Genomic DNA, 15846 nt, shown 5'->3' on the forward strand with positions numbered 1-15846 from the left:
ATAGATGACTCTCTGTAATAAGCACATGCCGCCTTTACCCTTAGGATTAAAAATGCACTCGAAAAATATAAAAAATTAAGTTTAGTCAGTATTAAAACCTTACAAAATTCTCAAATTTACCACATTTAGTTCTACTATATTCTTGGAAAATATTTGAAATAGGAATATAGTAAAGATTTGAGCTACTTTTCAATTTGTTTTAATATTCATCATATTGTGTAAGTCAATGTTTCCAGGAATAAGAAATATAAAAATAGAACAAGGCAGGGGAATGGGGAACAAAATAAGAACCAAGATATATCATGTAAAGGTACAAGTTCCCAATTATGAATGCAACTGTATTGTATACCTAAAATATACCAATAAACTTAATGAAAAAAATCTTTAGTAAAGACAAAAGCACATCCATTTTAAAAAAATAGATTTCCTAAGTCCTGGAATTCTCTATTACTACACCATATTATATTCATTTCAATGTAAAAGGATATACCAGGTCTGTATTTGGGCAATGACTACTTTTGCTCTTTAGTTTACTTGTTGTTGTTGTTGTTTTCATAGATTAAGTGGATAATAAAAATAGATTGAAAAATAGTAATGTTGAAGCTGAATCAGTGTAGTCATTTCTGTAATCAAATTTCCCACTGTCGCAAGTATTGAAAATGAACTTTTCAGCCTATTCTTAGTCCATATATCTACAAGGTCCATGAGTCTCTATGGAATATCATCCACATAAAGATTAGTTCAAATACTTCCTACTTACATTATATTCAAATAATGAGTTACTGTATATATTTATTGTTAAAGAGTTATATGCTATTAGACAAAAATTAGCAGTTAATGCTTATTACATCTAGCCGAAATAACAATATGACAACATAGCTGATGTTAAAGAAATTGTGCATGTTTGTAAAATTCTTTAACAAACTGAAAACTACACACAAATCTTTGAGAGAATATTCATATACCCACATTAAAATGGTAAATAGGGTTTCCTAAACTAGGATGAAGAGAAAGGTTTTAGATATGTTTTACAATTCTGATTTTTTCAGAGAATGTTACTGTGAAGCAGGAAAGACATGAAGTAAAGGAATCATATACATTTTATCAGTACTTTCATAAGTATTGCTTTTAAAAACCCACATCAATAACCTGTTTCTTGCTTTTTCTACATCTCTCCCCTAAGGACAATCTTTGCAATTTATTTCAAATTCTATGAATTGAGACAACTTTCCTGGAGCCAATCCAGATGTCTAGATATACACAGACATTATATCGATACATCATGTAAACAATTATGCTCTCCATTTATGACCACTTCAGTTTGACTTTAAAGACTTCTCTCCCTCTCTTTCTTCCTCTCTCCTCCTCCCTCCCTGCTTCTGTCCTTCAAAGGATCCTCCTGCGGCAGATTCCAGAGTAGCTGGTACTACAGACACATCACCACATCTGACATCTTCAGGATTTTTTTAAGAACTTAAATAAAAGCTAGGTAAAGGTACAACTTGAAGAAATTTGTATAGGATATCTTAAAATGAATGCTTTAAACTGTTAAGAAAGGACATCAGCTAAGACCTGTGGCATATATTCGAGTAGTGACTGTGACAAGGTAGTTCCTCTTACACCTCTGAGACACTTAGAACAATGACATAGCTTCAGGACAGACCATTACACCCATCCATGTGCTTGCACTGTGCCAGGTATTTTTTTAAATATTCTAAATTCTGGCTACCATTCATTGTAAAATTAGTGTCAGAACCCCTAAGTTTCTTATTCTTTGCTTATTTGTGCTAAGTGAAGAAGAGGTGGCTTCCTTAATATTGACATTTCATTACCATTTAAATATTGCTATTAAGGAGTTTCTACAAGTGAGTTGGAAAAGGTGCAGTATGAGCTACAGCTGGGAATCATAATCATAGTGTTGGATTCTCCTGTGACTGTAAACTATCATTTATTTTCTTGATGCACTACTTTTTTTCTAAGATCAATATTTTGATGCTGTTTCATTAATCTTTCTTTAACTAATAAAAGAGCTTTATTATTTCATTCATGGGTTGATCAAATATGTGTATAATTTCTAGAGCTATGTAACTGTTGTTACTATAGTATGTTTTTTTTATAAGCAGAAAATCATCAGTATAATCAATTAATTGATATGCCAAGAGAAATAAAAGTTTAATACAGAAAATTAGAAAGTAAGCTCAAATGCAAGGTTTAAAAAATCAGTACTATTTTTCTCATTTACCATTGATCCTAGAGGTGGTGGTAATCTAACACAAAATTGAGTTGTGTATTTGTAATACACCAAAATAAATATTTATTTTTTGCTTGTTTAGATTTTGAGACAAGGTCTCTTTAGGTAGTTTTGGCTAGTCTTGAACTCACTACCTAACCCTGGGCCAGATTCAAACTCCCTGTCATCCTCCTGTTTCAGCCTTCTAAGTGTTAGAATGACAAACATGCATCACTAAGACCAGCTTCAAAATAAATGTTTAAGCAATAGAAATAAAGATGTCTTATTTGAATTCAGTGCAAAAATAGCAGTGTCAGGTGAAGTAGAAGCAGTCAGGAAAGAACATTATCCATACTTGTCCACACATAATCAAATTAGGAGACAGAAAGCATTGTTAAGTAAATGTGATATCTTTGTCATGTTATGAGAATTTTGTATCTCTTACTACATACAGATATGGGCACAAAACTACTATGGTAAACTGAACCAACAATGAGTAATCTTTTAAAAATAACTTTGGAAACTGCATGCTCCCATTTTCATGAGATTACCACTGAAAGGGAAAGGGAAACTGTAATGGTAAAGATTTAATATTAGTCTCTAAAACAAAAGTAAACTAAGGTTACTCGCCTCCCAATCCTGGCCTCAGGCGATTGTCATATCCATCTAGGAGTCGATCCAAAATCCTGGTGAAGACAGTGGTATTGTCTTTGAGTTCATCTTGTACTGAAGGCTGTGCAGAGCTGAAAATAAATATAAAGAGAAGTAGTGTAAAAGCTATATACATTTCTACTAAAACCTCTTTCTAATTCAAAACTTTTCCAAATGTTCCTACTTTCTGTTGAGTTTTTGAAAATTCTTTCTGGTAATTTTTTTTTAAAATCCCATATTTTAGCTCTTGCCATTTTAAAAATATTTTTCCTCATCAATGATAGGCTCTTTATTCTAATATTTCTAAATTTGAAAGGAAAATAATACAAAATGAGTTTTGTCTTCTTATTTTTTTAAAATTTTCAACGTGTGTATTATGTTGTAGTGTATACAGTACCTTCTCAGACCAAGCAAAACTGTTAACTCAAATTAAAAAAAAAAAACCTAGGAAACTTCTTTTTGAGTTGAAAAAAATATATATCTATGTCTATGTGAGTTACCAGACAATTTGTAATTTTGTTTTTAATTTAACATATATTGACTCAGTTTTCACCTTCTCAGCATTCTTTTATCATCCACTTCCTATAACCTTGCTTTGATTTTTTTGTTATCCTTTTAAGACATTTAGATGAGAAACATAGACAAAAGTTATTCTCTAGGTTATGTTTTAAATCAACACGAAAATTTCCATTCCCTGTAAGATTTATTATCTGACTTTTAAAATGTTTTTATTCAAATTTAACCAATTGAATTTTGTCATTTCTGGGTTTAGACACAAAGAAATTCTTGGAAAAGATCAAGTTCAATGCTCTTAATTTATACCTCACTAAATGGTTACAGTTTTAAGGTGTTATTTAAGAATACACTACAGTTTGTGAGCAAATCTGATCTAGAAATGAGCTTTTATCAACTTTTAGGCTAAAACTTCATTTCAATTTTTCTGTGTGGGAATAATTATTCCTGTTCAGATCTTACTGTTTAAGAACGTAGCTGATGTGTTTTGCCAGCATTATTAATTAGTCTTTTGATTTTCACCCTCATGGTGACCTCAGTTCAAATATTATTTCCCATATCAGTCATATTAATATCTATGCTCCTTGAATTATATTTTATGTAATGATTAGTATGATGCCTCCAAACTCCTTTGAGAAAAGAAAAGAATTTTTTATCCTAGTGTGGATCACACTCACTGATAAACTTCAACAATACTCTGACCTTGAGTACAGTGATAAATGAATATAGTGGATAAACTGAGAAGCTGTCACAAATCGATATTTCCCATTTTCTATTTAACAGATTTTTTGCTTCACTTTCATGTGTTTATATTACTGAGAAATATAAGAAAAACAGCAACTTTTTAACAAAAATTTATTTATTTGACAGGAGAAGAAATATAATCAAATTATCCTTTCATAAACTTTTTCAGGTAATTAATTTGTATCAGTAACATGCAATGGATGTCCTTCTGGCAAAGTTTTAATTTAACAAGTTATTATATCTAAAAGCTACCCATGACATTATATATATAAAGTGTGTTCCTATGAAACTATACTTTATTTTTCTAAATTCAACATCTGATGCAACACAAATTGAGGGCTTACTCTTCTTTGGCAAAATTAAATATCTTGCTTTTTAAAATCAAATTTTCAATGAGCTCTGTGTCTTCAAGTGTGTCTTACTGGCAGATGACAGCAGTAATGCAAAAATAATTTTCTGGATGGAATTGTTTATGAAAACTCATTGTCACAAGAGCAACTACCATGCATGCATCTTTCAAGGATATTGGAAGGTCATCTTGATAAAGATGGAAAAGAACTGGTAGCACACCTTAAGTTGTGAGGAGCTCCTGATAGAGAATTCTAAAGAAGAAAGCAGTAATCAAAGGAGAGAAAAGATGACATAGGATGGCCTGACAGAGTACAATCAGATTGTTACCCAATCTATGGGATATGGAGTGTCTTTTACTCTTACCTGTGTTTCCTATACTTTCACAGCTTATGCAAAATTCAGGAAATGTTTTTCTCTCTGGTTTTTCCTTCTAATTTTTTACTGTTAACAATCGTGTACATTGAGATACACTTGTCAAGAGATTCCCCCCTTCCCCAGGGAGACTAGTTTTGCTCTCATTTGGAATGGAAATACTTTATGTGATTTTTCTAATTTCTTCATGTCTAATTTACTATGTCAAATTGTAATTGCCAGAGAAGAAACCTAGCAAAAACATCACAATTATTTATTTAGTGATGAACACTCATGCCAACGTAGTGTTTCCTAAATGGAATACTTATTTTGAAAAGAAATGTCAGTTATATTACCTGATTTTGATTCCATATGAACCACTGTATAATAAAACACTGTGCACTAACTCCATCTACAGGTCATTATGATAGTAACACTTGATACCATTTTTCAAAAGCAGAATTCAAATTAAGAGTATCTGACAATAATTGCTCTGTTCATCTGGTGGTCAGTATTTACTGTGCACAATAGGAAAAAATAACAGATAACTTCGCAATTAAAAAAGTTGTCCTACTAAATGTATATATCTTTACAGGCTAGTTCATCTTTTTACTTTAACTCATGAGGGTTCATCTTTACACTTGGAGAATCTCAGCTTTTTAAAATATGTCTAATATTTTCTTATGAGCCATAACTCCAGGCTGTATGAGACATTTTAAAGCAGGTAAAAAATAATCTAAAATGTTTAGTAATTCATATAGTTGCAACTATAATATCATCTGTTCTTGATTGGATCATTAAAAATATTTTGAACATGGTTAAACATATTAAATTTTGTCTAATAACTTGCCTGCGTAATAATTATGATTAAATTAGAGAAGTTAGATTTCACCTAATATTTTTACATATTTGTCTAGTACATTCTCCTTTCTTGGTTATACAAAAATGGTTTCAAAACATCACATGCACATTGATATACAGAGGCTTGAGACTTTCAAATTGCAAATATTATTTTAGACTTTCCCCCTCCATATCTTCACAATTTACTCTATAATCTTTACAATTGGCTAGAAATTTTCTTTTGGAGAATCAACTTGCATGGTATGCAGACATTAATTTGGGTAACTTTTCCATGAATTGAGGAATCGCATGTTTTGTCAGTTACAACTAAACACTGAAAAGTTTAATTTAAGACTTAAATGTTGAATTAATACATTTCTTACCAGTGATTTAAGTGTATAATTAACATTCTAATAAGATGACTATATTTTCATTCTATTTTTCTTTATTTTTAGCTGGAATTTTATTGCAGGTAAGGGTTTTTTTTTTTTTTTTTTTTTAATTCCCTTAGTCATGAATTCATCTGTGGACAATTTTCTTCCCCCTAAAGGAATAAATGAAAAGTGACAGAAATTGCCATGCAGATTTAAAATAAAGTGTTCCCACCTTCTTCCAGTCAGTGTGCTCAGAAGGAGGGTCCAGGCCCAAAGAGAGTCAGAGAGACCCGGACTCCTCTTCATCGCGGGCTTGAGCAGCTGAAAAGTAGAATAAGTAGAGATCAATGTGTCTTGCAAGAAACATCAGGTGAGAACCACTAGGGCTGACTGAGGCAGTTCAGATGAATGCTTTGAAGTCAGGAAATGACCTCACTGGAATATGACACCTCATTGGAAGCAATGGAAACCTGGACCATCCATCCTCCACTTTCCCTTCCATTCCTCCATTCAAAAACACATCCGTATCGTATCTTAATTTCTCTCATCAAAGAATACAAGTTGAAATGCTTTCAGGTGACAGTATTGCTTAACATAAAAAAGTGAGTCTATTTCTCTAGGTTTTGTGTTTTATCATAGTTTGCTTTGTTATCTTCTTGTTGTTTACTATATAAAATTTTTTACCTTTCTGATTTGAACCCCTATTAATGAACTCTGCTTTAAAAAATTTTTAGCTGGTGACTCTAAGAGAAGACATTTGGAGGTGGGATATGGTAGCTTAATATGCTCTGTTGACTGAATTCATCTCTGAATTCTGGATGTACCTTGCTTTCAGAAGCAACTGTATTATGTCTTTATAAAGACCATTGGAAGCACACTGTTGAATGCCGAAGTCGTGATTCTATTCTCTGTCTGTGATTGCCTTGTTAAATATGCTCACTAATGCTTCTGTGAGGCTAAAGGACATACTTTATAGTCAAACCATGTGCTGCTGATCTCTCTCTCTCTCTCTCTCTCTCTCTCACACACACACACACACACACACACACACCACACAAATGCACACAAACATCCCCACACATATCTTTCAATCCCTCTCCAATTCTGCTAGGATGCTGCTCGAAAATGTTTCTTCTCAAATAGATGGAAGCTGCAATGCTTTGCTTTTGTATGAAAAAGGTTTTTTTTTTTCCTTTTAGGTAAAGTGCAATCAATCAGGATCTGATTGTTGAATTTAGACTTGGTGGTGGGATGCTAGAGAAGTGGAGAAGCATAGAAACCTTCCAGAATTAAATGTATGTATAACCAATTTGTGGAGTTGGTTTTGGAAATTCAGTGCACTACCTGGTTAAAGAACAGATATGGTAACATTTTAGTTCAATGTGCTGTAATTAATTCTATCATAACGTGAGAAATGTTAAAGGTATTTGTTAGGACTTTCATGAATCTACACAAGTATTTCAAGCATATTTTTTAGTAAGGATTCTATAATGTAATATGATACGCCTTTAAAATGTTTTCTACACTCTCAGGGATCATTTTAAATCAGTAAAAGCCATTACAAACAGGCTTGTAAGCAATGAATCATAATTAATGTGCCTAGAGTGAAATGGTGTACAGATAGCTGTGAGCCTCTCCTAGCTCTTACTTAATTTAATGACTGGCTTTGACAAGATGAGTAGAATATGACAAGAAATCTTGGATAAATATCATTATGTTAACATACTGCATCTAAATGTCACAACTATAATTTACCCTTCCATTAATCTTTAACATCTATTATAAAAGGGAAAACAACTTCACTCAGCCCTATTAATTCTTGTTGATCTTTATAAAAAGAGGAAACTCCTAAAGGGGTAAACAAAACCAAACAAAACCCAAAAGCAAGAAACCATAGCTTTTTGCCCTCCTCTGTATTTTTAAAAGAGAAAAATAACCCTATCATGGCACTTCAGTTGAGCGAGAAAGTTTCTTGCAAATACAAACATAATAGTTTAAGGAAACACTGAGCTGTCTCCTCCTTACCCTTTTCCACCTTCAACCTCCCACCCAGTAGCCCGCACTCCAGACCCCCAAATCCCCTGCCACGCTATCAAATCATAAGTTGAATTTTTCCTGTTCAGAATGGGAGAGACCGCTACACCAGAGCGTATTTCAGCAGCGTCCACTGGAGAAAAAAGAAAAAAAAGAGGCTTTTTTTCCAGCCAGGATTAGATAGTGCCTTCCCTGGGATGGAACAAGGAAGCAGGTTTTCTGTCCCAGCTTCTTAACTTTCGATGATGGCCCCCAACACCCCTCCCAAACTCACCCCGACTCCCCCTGGCACACACACACACACACACACACACACACACACACACACACACACACGACCAAAACAACATGTCACCACCCACCACCCCGCGGCATAAATCAAATCCGCCTAAGAAACGAGAAGAGAAAAGACAGGGAGAAAATAATGCTCCTGGATCGCTTCAGTTTTCACCCTGAAAGAAAAACATTCATTGCTTCTACCTGCTGGGCGATCGGGCTCCTGTCCTGCCCCCTCTTTCTCTCTTTAACCCCCACGGTAGCATTCCCGTCTCTCCAGCTGGGAAAAGCCGTGCTCCGAGGTCTGCGTGTCGCGGTCCGAAGCCGCACTTACCTCGGGCCCCTCTGGGCAGCGGATCGCTCCGGACCGGGAAAAGTCTGCGAGAGATCGCTGGGAGCCGGAGCCGCGCGAGTCCGCCAGTCCTGGCGCGCCGGGGCGCAGGGGCGTCCAGCTCTGCCTCCCGCTCACTCGGTCTGAGCCATCATGGACTCTGCTCCTTCGCTGAAGATTTCACACCCAAATTGGCTTCCCAATATCCAATCTGCAGCTATACAACAGAAGATTTCTCTTTACTGAGACAGTAGTAATACGTCCCAGGGCAAACCGGATGTGAAATAGGCGGTGACTTCATGCCAGAGAGATTTTATTTTAGAAAGGAAGGTGGTACCAGCCCTGGATCGGGAGACCAATCCGCCCATTTATTATATGCAGCACAATTTAACTTGCACCGCTCTGGCCCTAATCTTCTCTCTCTCGCTGCAGACTCAAATCCCACAATTTGCTGCAAGCCTTGCTTTTGGGGGGAGTACGGATGGGGAGGAAGGGTGAGCGCGGTTAAACATGAGGGGCTACACTCAGGATCTTTCCACACTTGCAATTTCTGCACACCTTATTTTAAGGTGTGCCCATTAAAAACACAACGCGTCGGTGTCACTATCCCACCTTTGATCAGATATTTCACCGCTGCGTACATATGAATGAACCGAGGCTGTGAGGCAGGAGACGCAGGTCACACGTGTGGCGAGCGCACGCTCCTCTACCTCGCTCCCGGCACCCACTCCTGCAAGTCTGCCCGAGTCCCCGTGTCCTGCAGAGTCACGAACGCTGAGCGGCGGCAGGGAACTGGCCGCTGGGTTCCGAGCCCGTCGCACTTACTCAGGTTGTGAGCGCTTTCCACCCAACCTTAATCCGTAGCTTAGAGGACAAGAAGAACACCCTCCAGAACAGGGTGTTTATCTTTGGAGGCAACAGTGTCAGTTATCATGAAGAAAACACAGGCGCCTTAACTCTCAAATTGTGCTGGGTTCCTAGCGAGGAATACTTAACTTTGAATAAATCATTCCCATCCTTTCTAGATTTGACAGTCGCATCTCCATTTCCGGAATCATTTCTGTGCCTTGAATTCCATCATTTCTCGGATTAGGAAAATGGGAGAGGGAGAGGAAAAAATTTTAGAAGCAGAACAAAGCCCATTTGCACTTTTTCCATCCCTCTCTGCCCTCTCCTGTTACCCTCTCTGATAGCTCTCCACGCGTGAATAATTACACACTCAGGGAAGAAGTGTGTGTGTTTCAACATCAGCCTAACTAAATTTTGAAGGAATCGGGCTGACTGTGGTTCCCTCCTCGGATTTTGTGAATGGCTCTTTGGAGCAGAGTGGCTCGGTCCTCTCTTCTGAGATCGATACTTTCGGCCCGAGATCACTGGGAGCTGTCCTTTCAGCACTGTGATTCGGACTCGGTAGGAGGTGCTGAAAAAGAGAGAAGGCCCCTGGTGATAACTTGTAGTGGAGAAGCTCACTGGCCATTTCCTCAAGTAGACTTCTACCAGAGGAGATGTTAGGGATTGGGGTGCAGCGTGGCCGGGAGAAGAAAAATCTAAATAGCCAATCCACATCACTTCTGGGTTTTTGATTCTACAAGTGTCCTTTGACCTTGTGCTGAAATGAAGAGTGCATGGGATTAAAATTTGTGTCAGGTGATTGTAAGGATAGGGAACACAAAAATGAAGACTATTTTTAAAATTTGAGCTCAGTTACCTTCCGTGTTGTGAGGTGAAACGTTACTAGTGAATGACTCTGGAGATAAACTTTTGAAAGGGAAACATGAGGAGCATCCTAGGATGTTCTTGGTCTAGGTAGCAGTTAGTTGCCAAAAGACGACAGAACAAATGCCAGTGTATTCCTAAGGATATATATTGAAGGGTCTTTGCGACTTCCTTGTGTGGCACTACCCGATGTTTGTGTACTTTACTTATTCATCATTAATTTATTTTTATAGGACAATTTTGAGAAGAAAACTGACTGAAAAGGTTTTGAAACTCCGAGTTAACAATTAGATAACATGATTTTGTTACCTCTCCACACATAATACAATTCCCTTTGTGGCTAAATCACTTCAGATCCTCTTACCTTCCTCACAGATTAAGTAAAACTTGATGTCATCTATCTAGTGTCACAACCAAATAACTCTTACTGATTATGACATTGAAAACACAGTTCCTGAAACTTCATCAGTTGAGCAATAGACTCTGAAAGCAATGCCAATCATTCCTACTTTGGACTAAAAATGTTATAGGACTGCAACAGGATACAATTGAACAGCACTTTCATCTCTTTGAAATAAGTATTTATGAATAATCTGGAGTCTACAGTATTTATATGAAATGCAATTGTCCTTTAAATAACAATATTTGCAGGTAGGATTTATTAGATAATTCTCCATAGATGTCATATTGGAGATATAATGCATATATACATAATCTCCATATATATATATATATATATATATATATATATATATTGTTTCAGGCATCATGTTATAATAAATAAAAAACAGTTGTTTAAAGCACTGATAATTAGGCCATTCTGAAAACAATAATTGGTACTATAAAATGTGAAGGTGCTTATTATTTCTCATCTGAGTTGTCATTACTGTATGCACCTATTACCAGAGAATCAAATACAAGAAATTAATGACAAGGAAATTATTTGTTTTTATATTGTTATATTGAATCTTCTAGATAATTGTTGACATTTTCCTTTCTTTCTTATACTAAAGAAAATTCCTTCAAATATGTGTGCACTTGATGAAAGAAGTTATTAAAGTTATAATAACCAGAATGTTTAATATTCTTAAAGTGTTTACCTGGTTAAATTAGTGTGCTCACTACTTTCCATACCTCATTCAATTTAATTATAGAAATAAGTCTATATGGGAAACAATCTTAATAACACAATTTTACAAACCATTCAGTGAATGATGGATCAGAAGACTTGCCCATGTGATGGTCACACAGCCAGTAAGCATCCACACTAGAATGCAAACCCAGATCTTCTAACTTTGAAGCTTATTCTAACTGCACTTTCACATTGCTGTGTCTCAGAGTTTGTAACTTCACATTAAAAGCTTTTTCATTCACTGTGTATTCTACCTTTACCATTTTTAAATCAGTCATAGAAGAACTATCTCTAGATATTTTTTTTATTATTTACTAATCGTAAGAGTCTTTCTCTGATGATCTAGTGAATCCAACCACCACACTGTGTGAGCTTTAGCTTAGTATTTCCAAGGCTTCTGTTATTTTCCATCTGTCTCATGAAGTTTCCTGCCAAGACTCTCCTGAAAGTTGCTAGTTCTTGGCAGAAATGATTTGAGGTCAAACCCTGGACCAAAGATCATGGGGAGGTCTAATAGCTCTATCTCCAGTGTTGCAGTCTAGTACCTTTGGCTTTTTCTGTCAGTTTTAAATGGCAGGAAGCCCTAACCTAATTGAAGAAATAGTGGTGATTTTATTCAACAGAAAAATGTTTTTATTTTCTCCAACTAACTGGGAAGCAAATGCAGAAAAAATAGTGAGAATGTTTCCATTTATTTAGTGTGGAATCTTATCATTTATAAAACAATTTAAGGTGGAGAACAAAATAAGTAAAAATAATAAAATGTCAAATAAGCTTCTGCTGAAACCTAAAATAAAGTAATCTTCTAAAATGTATTGGCATTGAGCTGATCATGCCTCATGCCTATAATCCCAGCACAGGCAAGAAAATCACTACAAGTTCCAGGCCAGCCTGAGGTACATAGTTTACAGCCTAAAGTACATAGTGAGACCCTATCTAAAAATATATGGTTTATATATATAAATATATATATATGTAAAATATATATGTATATATACTGACATGGCTCAGAAATACACACAGAAAGTATCTCAATGTTATCATCTTGCAAAACATAATTACCAATCTAAAACGATAAGTATAAAGGTAGCAACCCAAATCCTATATATATTTATATATAAGTGTTTATTTATATGAAATATTTTACTATAGTCATTAAAATATCTCAGTTTTTAAATTTCCCTGTAGAGATTACAGACCATCCTTTAAAATGAACTATACTAGAATATCAAAAGAGATAGTTCTTCTTTTGTAACTGACATTAAAATAATAGCTCAGTTGGAAAATATAAATATGATTTGATGAATGCAATATTTTAAATGACTTAATGTAGACAATTTTGTTATTTGGGTTACTCAGATGAGTTAGTTTTCTAGGTCTGAAAGCCAGTTTGACATTTTCAAATACTGAGAGAAATGGCAAATGTTATATACAAACAAAAATTTAAAAAATTTTTATATTTAATCATAAACAATCTTCACTTTAGTAAGAAGTAGAGATTGTTTATCCAAACCACTGTGGAATATTGTAAAGATTATGTAATTTCCTTCCCTGATATTTGCAGAAGTGAAACCCAAGTTAGCATGGCATAGTAAGTAATCATGCAAAAATATATGCCTAAAATTACTGACACTTAATAGCTGTGTGGCCTCATGTACATTCATGAGCTTTTTAAACCTCATTTTCCAAAGTTTTCTATGAGGAAATGATACCTCATATGTTATTTGTGATATTATATAAGAAAATGAGTGTTAATCACGTAACCCTTCTGTGTGATAACCTAAAGGTATTTCATGAGTACACATTTCCTTTTCTTTTTTACCCTAAATTTATCATTTTCCCACAATTTTATTTTATCCCTTACAACATGTTTGTATAATTCATAATACTGATGCTATTGTCCACATTTTGCATGCGGTATAACTGAAATAGAAAATCACCAATGATCAGACGAGGTATGGAGACTGGTAAGTCCTATATCCCCTTAATTAATCCTAGGTCTATTTTCTTATTTTCAAGGTGTTCTGAGGAAAAAACTTATTATTACTATGACTGCCTTCCATTGAGGGTTTTTTAGGTACCCAAAACAGGAAGATTTAAAGAGAGTACGAGGCCATACAAAGCCAACCACAGCAATGCCCTGCCTGATGCCTTATGTCTAGTGAACAGTTGGGTCCATGTTTTCTCCACAACACTGTTTTCTCCATTAGATTTAAGACATGTACAACAAATACACAGTCAGACACATAGATGCCAGAGTCTGTTTAATCCTTACATATGTAGGGAACTAGCCCATTTTTCTGTTAGCAATTTTCAGTTTATCAGCCACTCACCTATTGCTTGGATTTACCCACTTTCCTTCAAAGACTTCTTTTCACAGATACTAAATCCACTGACATAATCAAGTAAATACAAATGTATTCAGGATTAGGGGAATGATTAAAAGCATTTATTTATTTTTGAAAGTGGATAATAATTATACAAACTCATGAGGACAGTTTTTTTTGACTTTGTAGGTCCAACTTATAACTTGAAAATGAATAATGTAAGTCAGGGGAAAGGTAAGAAAATGAACAGGCTGTTCAAAGGCTGCCAGCTGGGTGTGGTGGTGCATGCCTGTAATCCCAGCAGTTGGGAGGCTGAGGCAGGAAGATCACCACCCGTTTCAGGCAAGCCTGGGTTATATACTGAGAGCCTGTCTCAAGACAACAACAACACCAACAACAAAAACAAAACAAAAAGCTGCCAGATAAGATATTTTAAAATGTTATAATCTGACAGGCAGGCTGCCCCACTGGCTGGGAGAAGGGGCAGAGAGGTGGCACAGAAAGTAAAGTGACAGCTGAATCCCACTCACAGGCTGGGCCATGGAGGGCATGAGCCAGAGGCATCCAACAGGGAAGGACCAGCAAGCACCCAGGGAGAAAATATCAAAGTTGGTGTTTAGTCCTTGTTCATTGGCAGCTGGGAGCCAGAATGCAGCAATGTCAACTTCCACCTGTGAAAAGGAGTGAAAGAGGTTTCACTGCTTGACTGCTGAAGGTGGTTCCAACAACATGACAAGAAACTACCAAAAGGGAGGTAGGGGCTTCTGGGCCACCATTCCACCTCTCCCAGACCAGAGGAAGGGGCTTCAGGACTGCCATTCCACCACTCCCAGTGCAGAGGTAGGGACTTCCAGACCACCATTCCAGCACTCCCAGCCCAGAGGAAAGGGCTTCTGGGCCACCATGCCACCACTCCCAGTGCAGAGGAGGTGAGCCACACGGGAGCCACCAGCACCCCCTCCCCCCATTGAAATGAGAAGACATGTAAACAAATCTCAAAGACAGACTTCCAGATCACCTACAGCAACCACAAAGGGAAATGAGATGCAACACTCTGAAATTCAACCACCTGGACTCCCTGAACTGGCAACAAAAGAGGATCTGGAAAAAATGAAATCAGAAATAATTTCTCAGATAACAGCAGAGAATGTGCCCATAGTGCAAGACATGATTAATAAATCTAGAGAGGGCACAGATAAAAAAATAGAGGATCTGAGGAACATGATGGAATCCCAACATAAGAAACAAATGGTATCCATAAAACAGACACAAACAGATTTCCAGGAGATTTAAAACACCATTGAAAGTCTACAAAGCAGAATGAGTCAATGTGAGGACAGAATTTCAGATATAGAAGATAAGATTGCAATGAGTGAACAGGAAAAGAAAAATTGCTTCAAAATTGTAAGGGACCACGAGAAATCAATCCAGCAGCTGCTAGACAATGTAAAGAAGAATAACATAAAACTGATTGGAGTCAAAGAAGAAACAGGAGAGAGTGCAGATGACATAAAAAAATGTTCACAGAAGTCATGGCAGAAAACTTTCCAAGCAGGGGAAAAGAACTTGACATACAGATAAGAGAGGCATATAGGACTCCAAATAGCCTTGATCAAAAAAAAAAATCTACACATAGGCATATAATTGTTACGATTCCAGAAACCCAACAGAAGAACAAAGTTCTACAAGCAGTTAGAGAAAAGAAACAAATCACATACAAAGGAAAGCCCATCTGAATCACAGCAGACTTCTCAACCCAAACCCTCAAGGCAAGAAGAACTTGGAGTGACATATTCCAAGCCCTAAAGGAAAACAGCCTCCAACCCAGATTGATGCACCGTGCAAAACTGTCTTTCAAAATTGAGGGAGAAATAAGATACTTTCATAACAAAGAGCACCTTAGGAACTTCATGAATACCAAACCAGCACTCCAAAGGATTTTACACAATATCCTAGGAACAGACATTGAGGATCAC

General features: G+C 36.2%; 1 protein-coding gene across 2 annotated transcripts in view; it reads right to left on the minus strand.

Annotated features, from left to right (window-relative positions):
* Positions 1 to 9522, minus strand: part of Gabra1 (gamma-aminobutyric acid type A receptor subunit alpha1) — a 55230-nt gene extending 45708 nt beyond the window's left edge. Inside the window, exons 1-4 of one of the 2 annotated variants that reach the window (XM_004836431.4) lie at positions 9308 to 9522; positions 8699 to 8912; positions 6287 to 6375; positions 2861 to 2973 (exon numbers count right to left, since the gene is read on the minus strand). In XM_004836431.4, the coding sequence (XP_004836488.1) occupies positions 2861 to 2973; positions 6287 to 6360 (187 nt within the window). In that variant the 5' untranslated portion in view covers positions 6361 to 6375; positions 8699 to 8912; positions 9308 to 9522. Of the gene's footprint in view, positions 1 to 2860; positions 2974 to 6286; positions 6376 to 8568; positions 8913 to 9307 lie in introns of those variants that run through there. The other variant, XM_004836430.4, reaches the window with a different exon arrangement.
* Positions 9523 to 15846: the final 6324 nt, after the last annotated feature.

Source organism: Heterocephalus glaber, unplaced genomic scaffold (assembly GCF_053883595.1).
Source record: "Heterocephalus glaber isolate CG9 unplaced genomic scaffold, H.glaber_assembly_v1.0 deba00001606, whole genome shotgun sequence".
Taxonomy (NCBI): Eukaryota; Metazoa; Chordata; class Mammalia; order Rodentia; family Bathyergidae; genus Heterocephalus; species Heterocephalus glaber.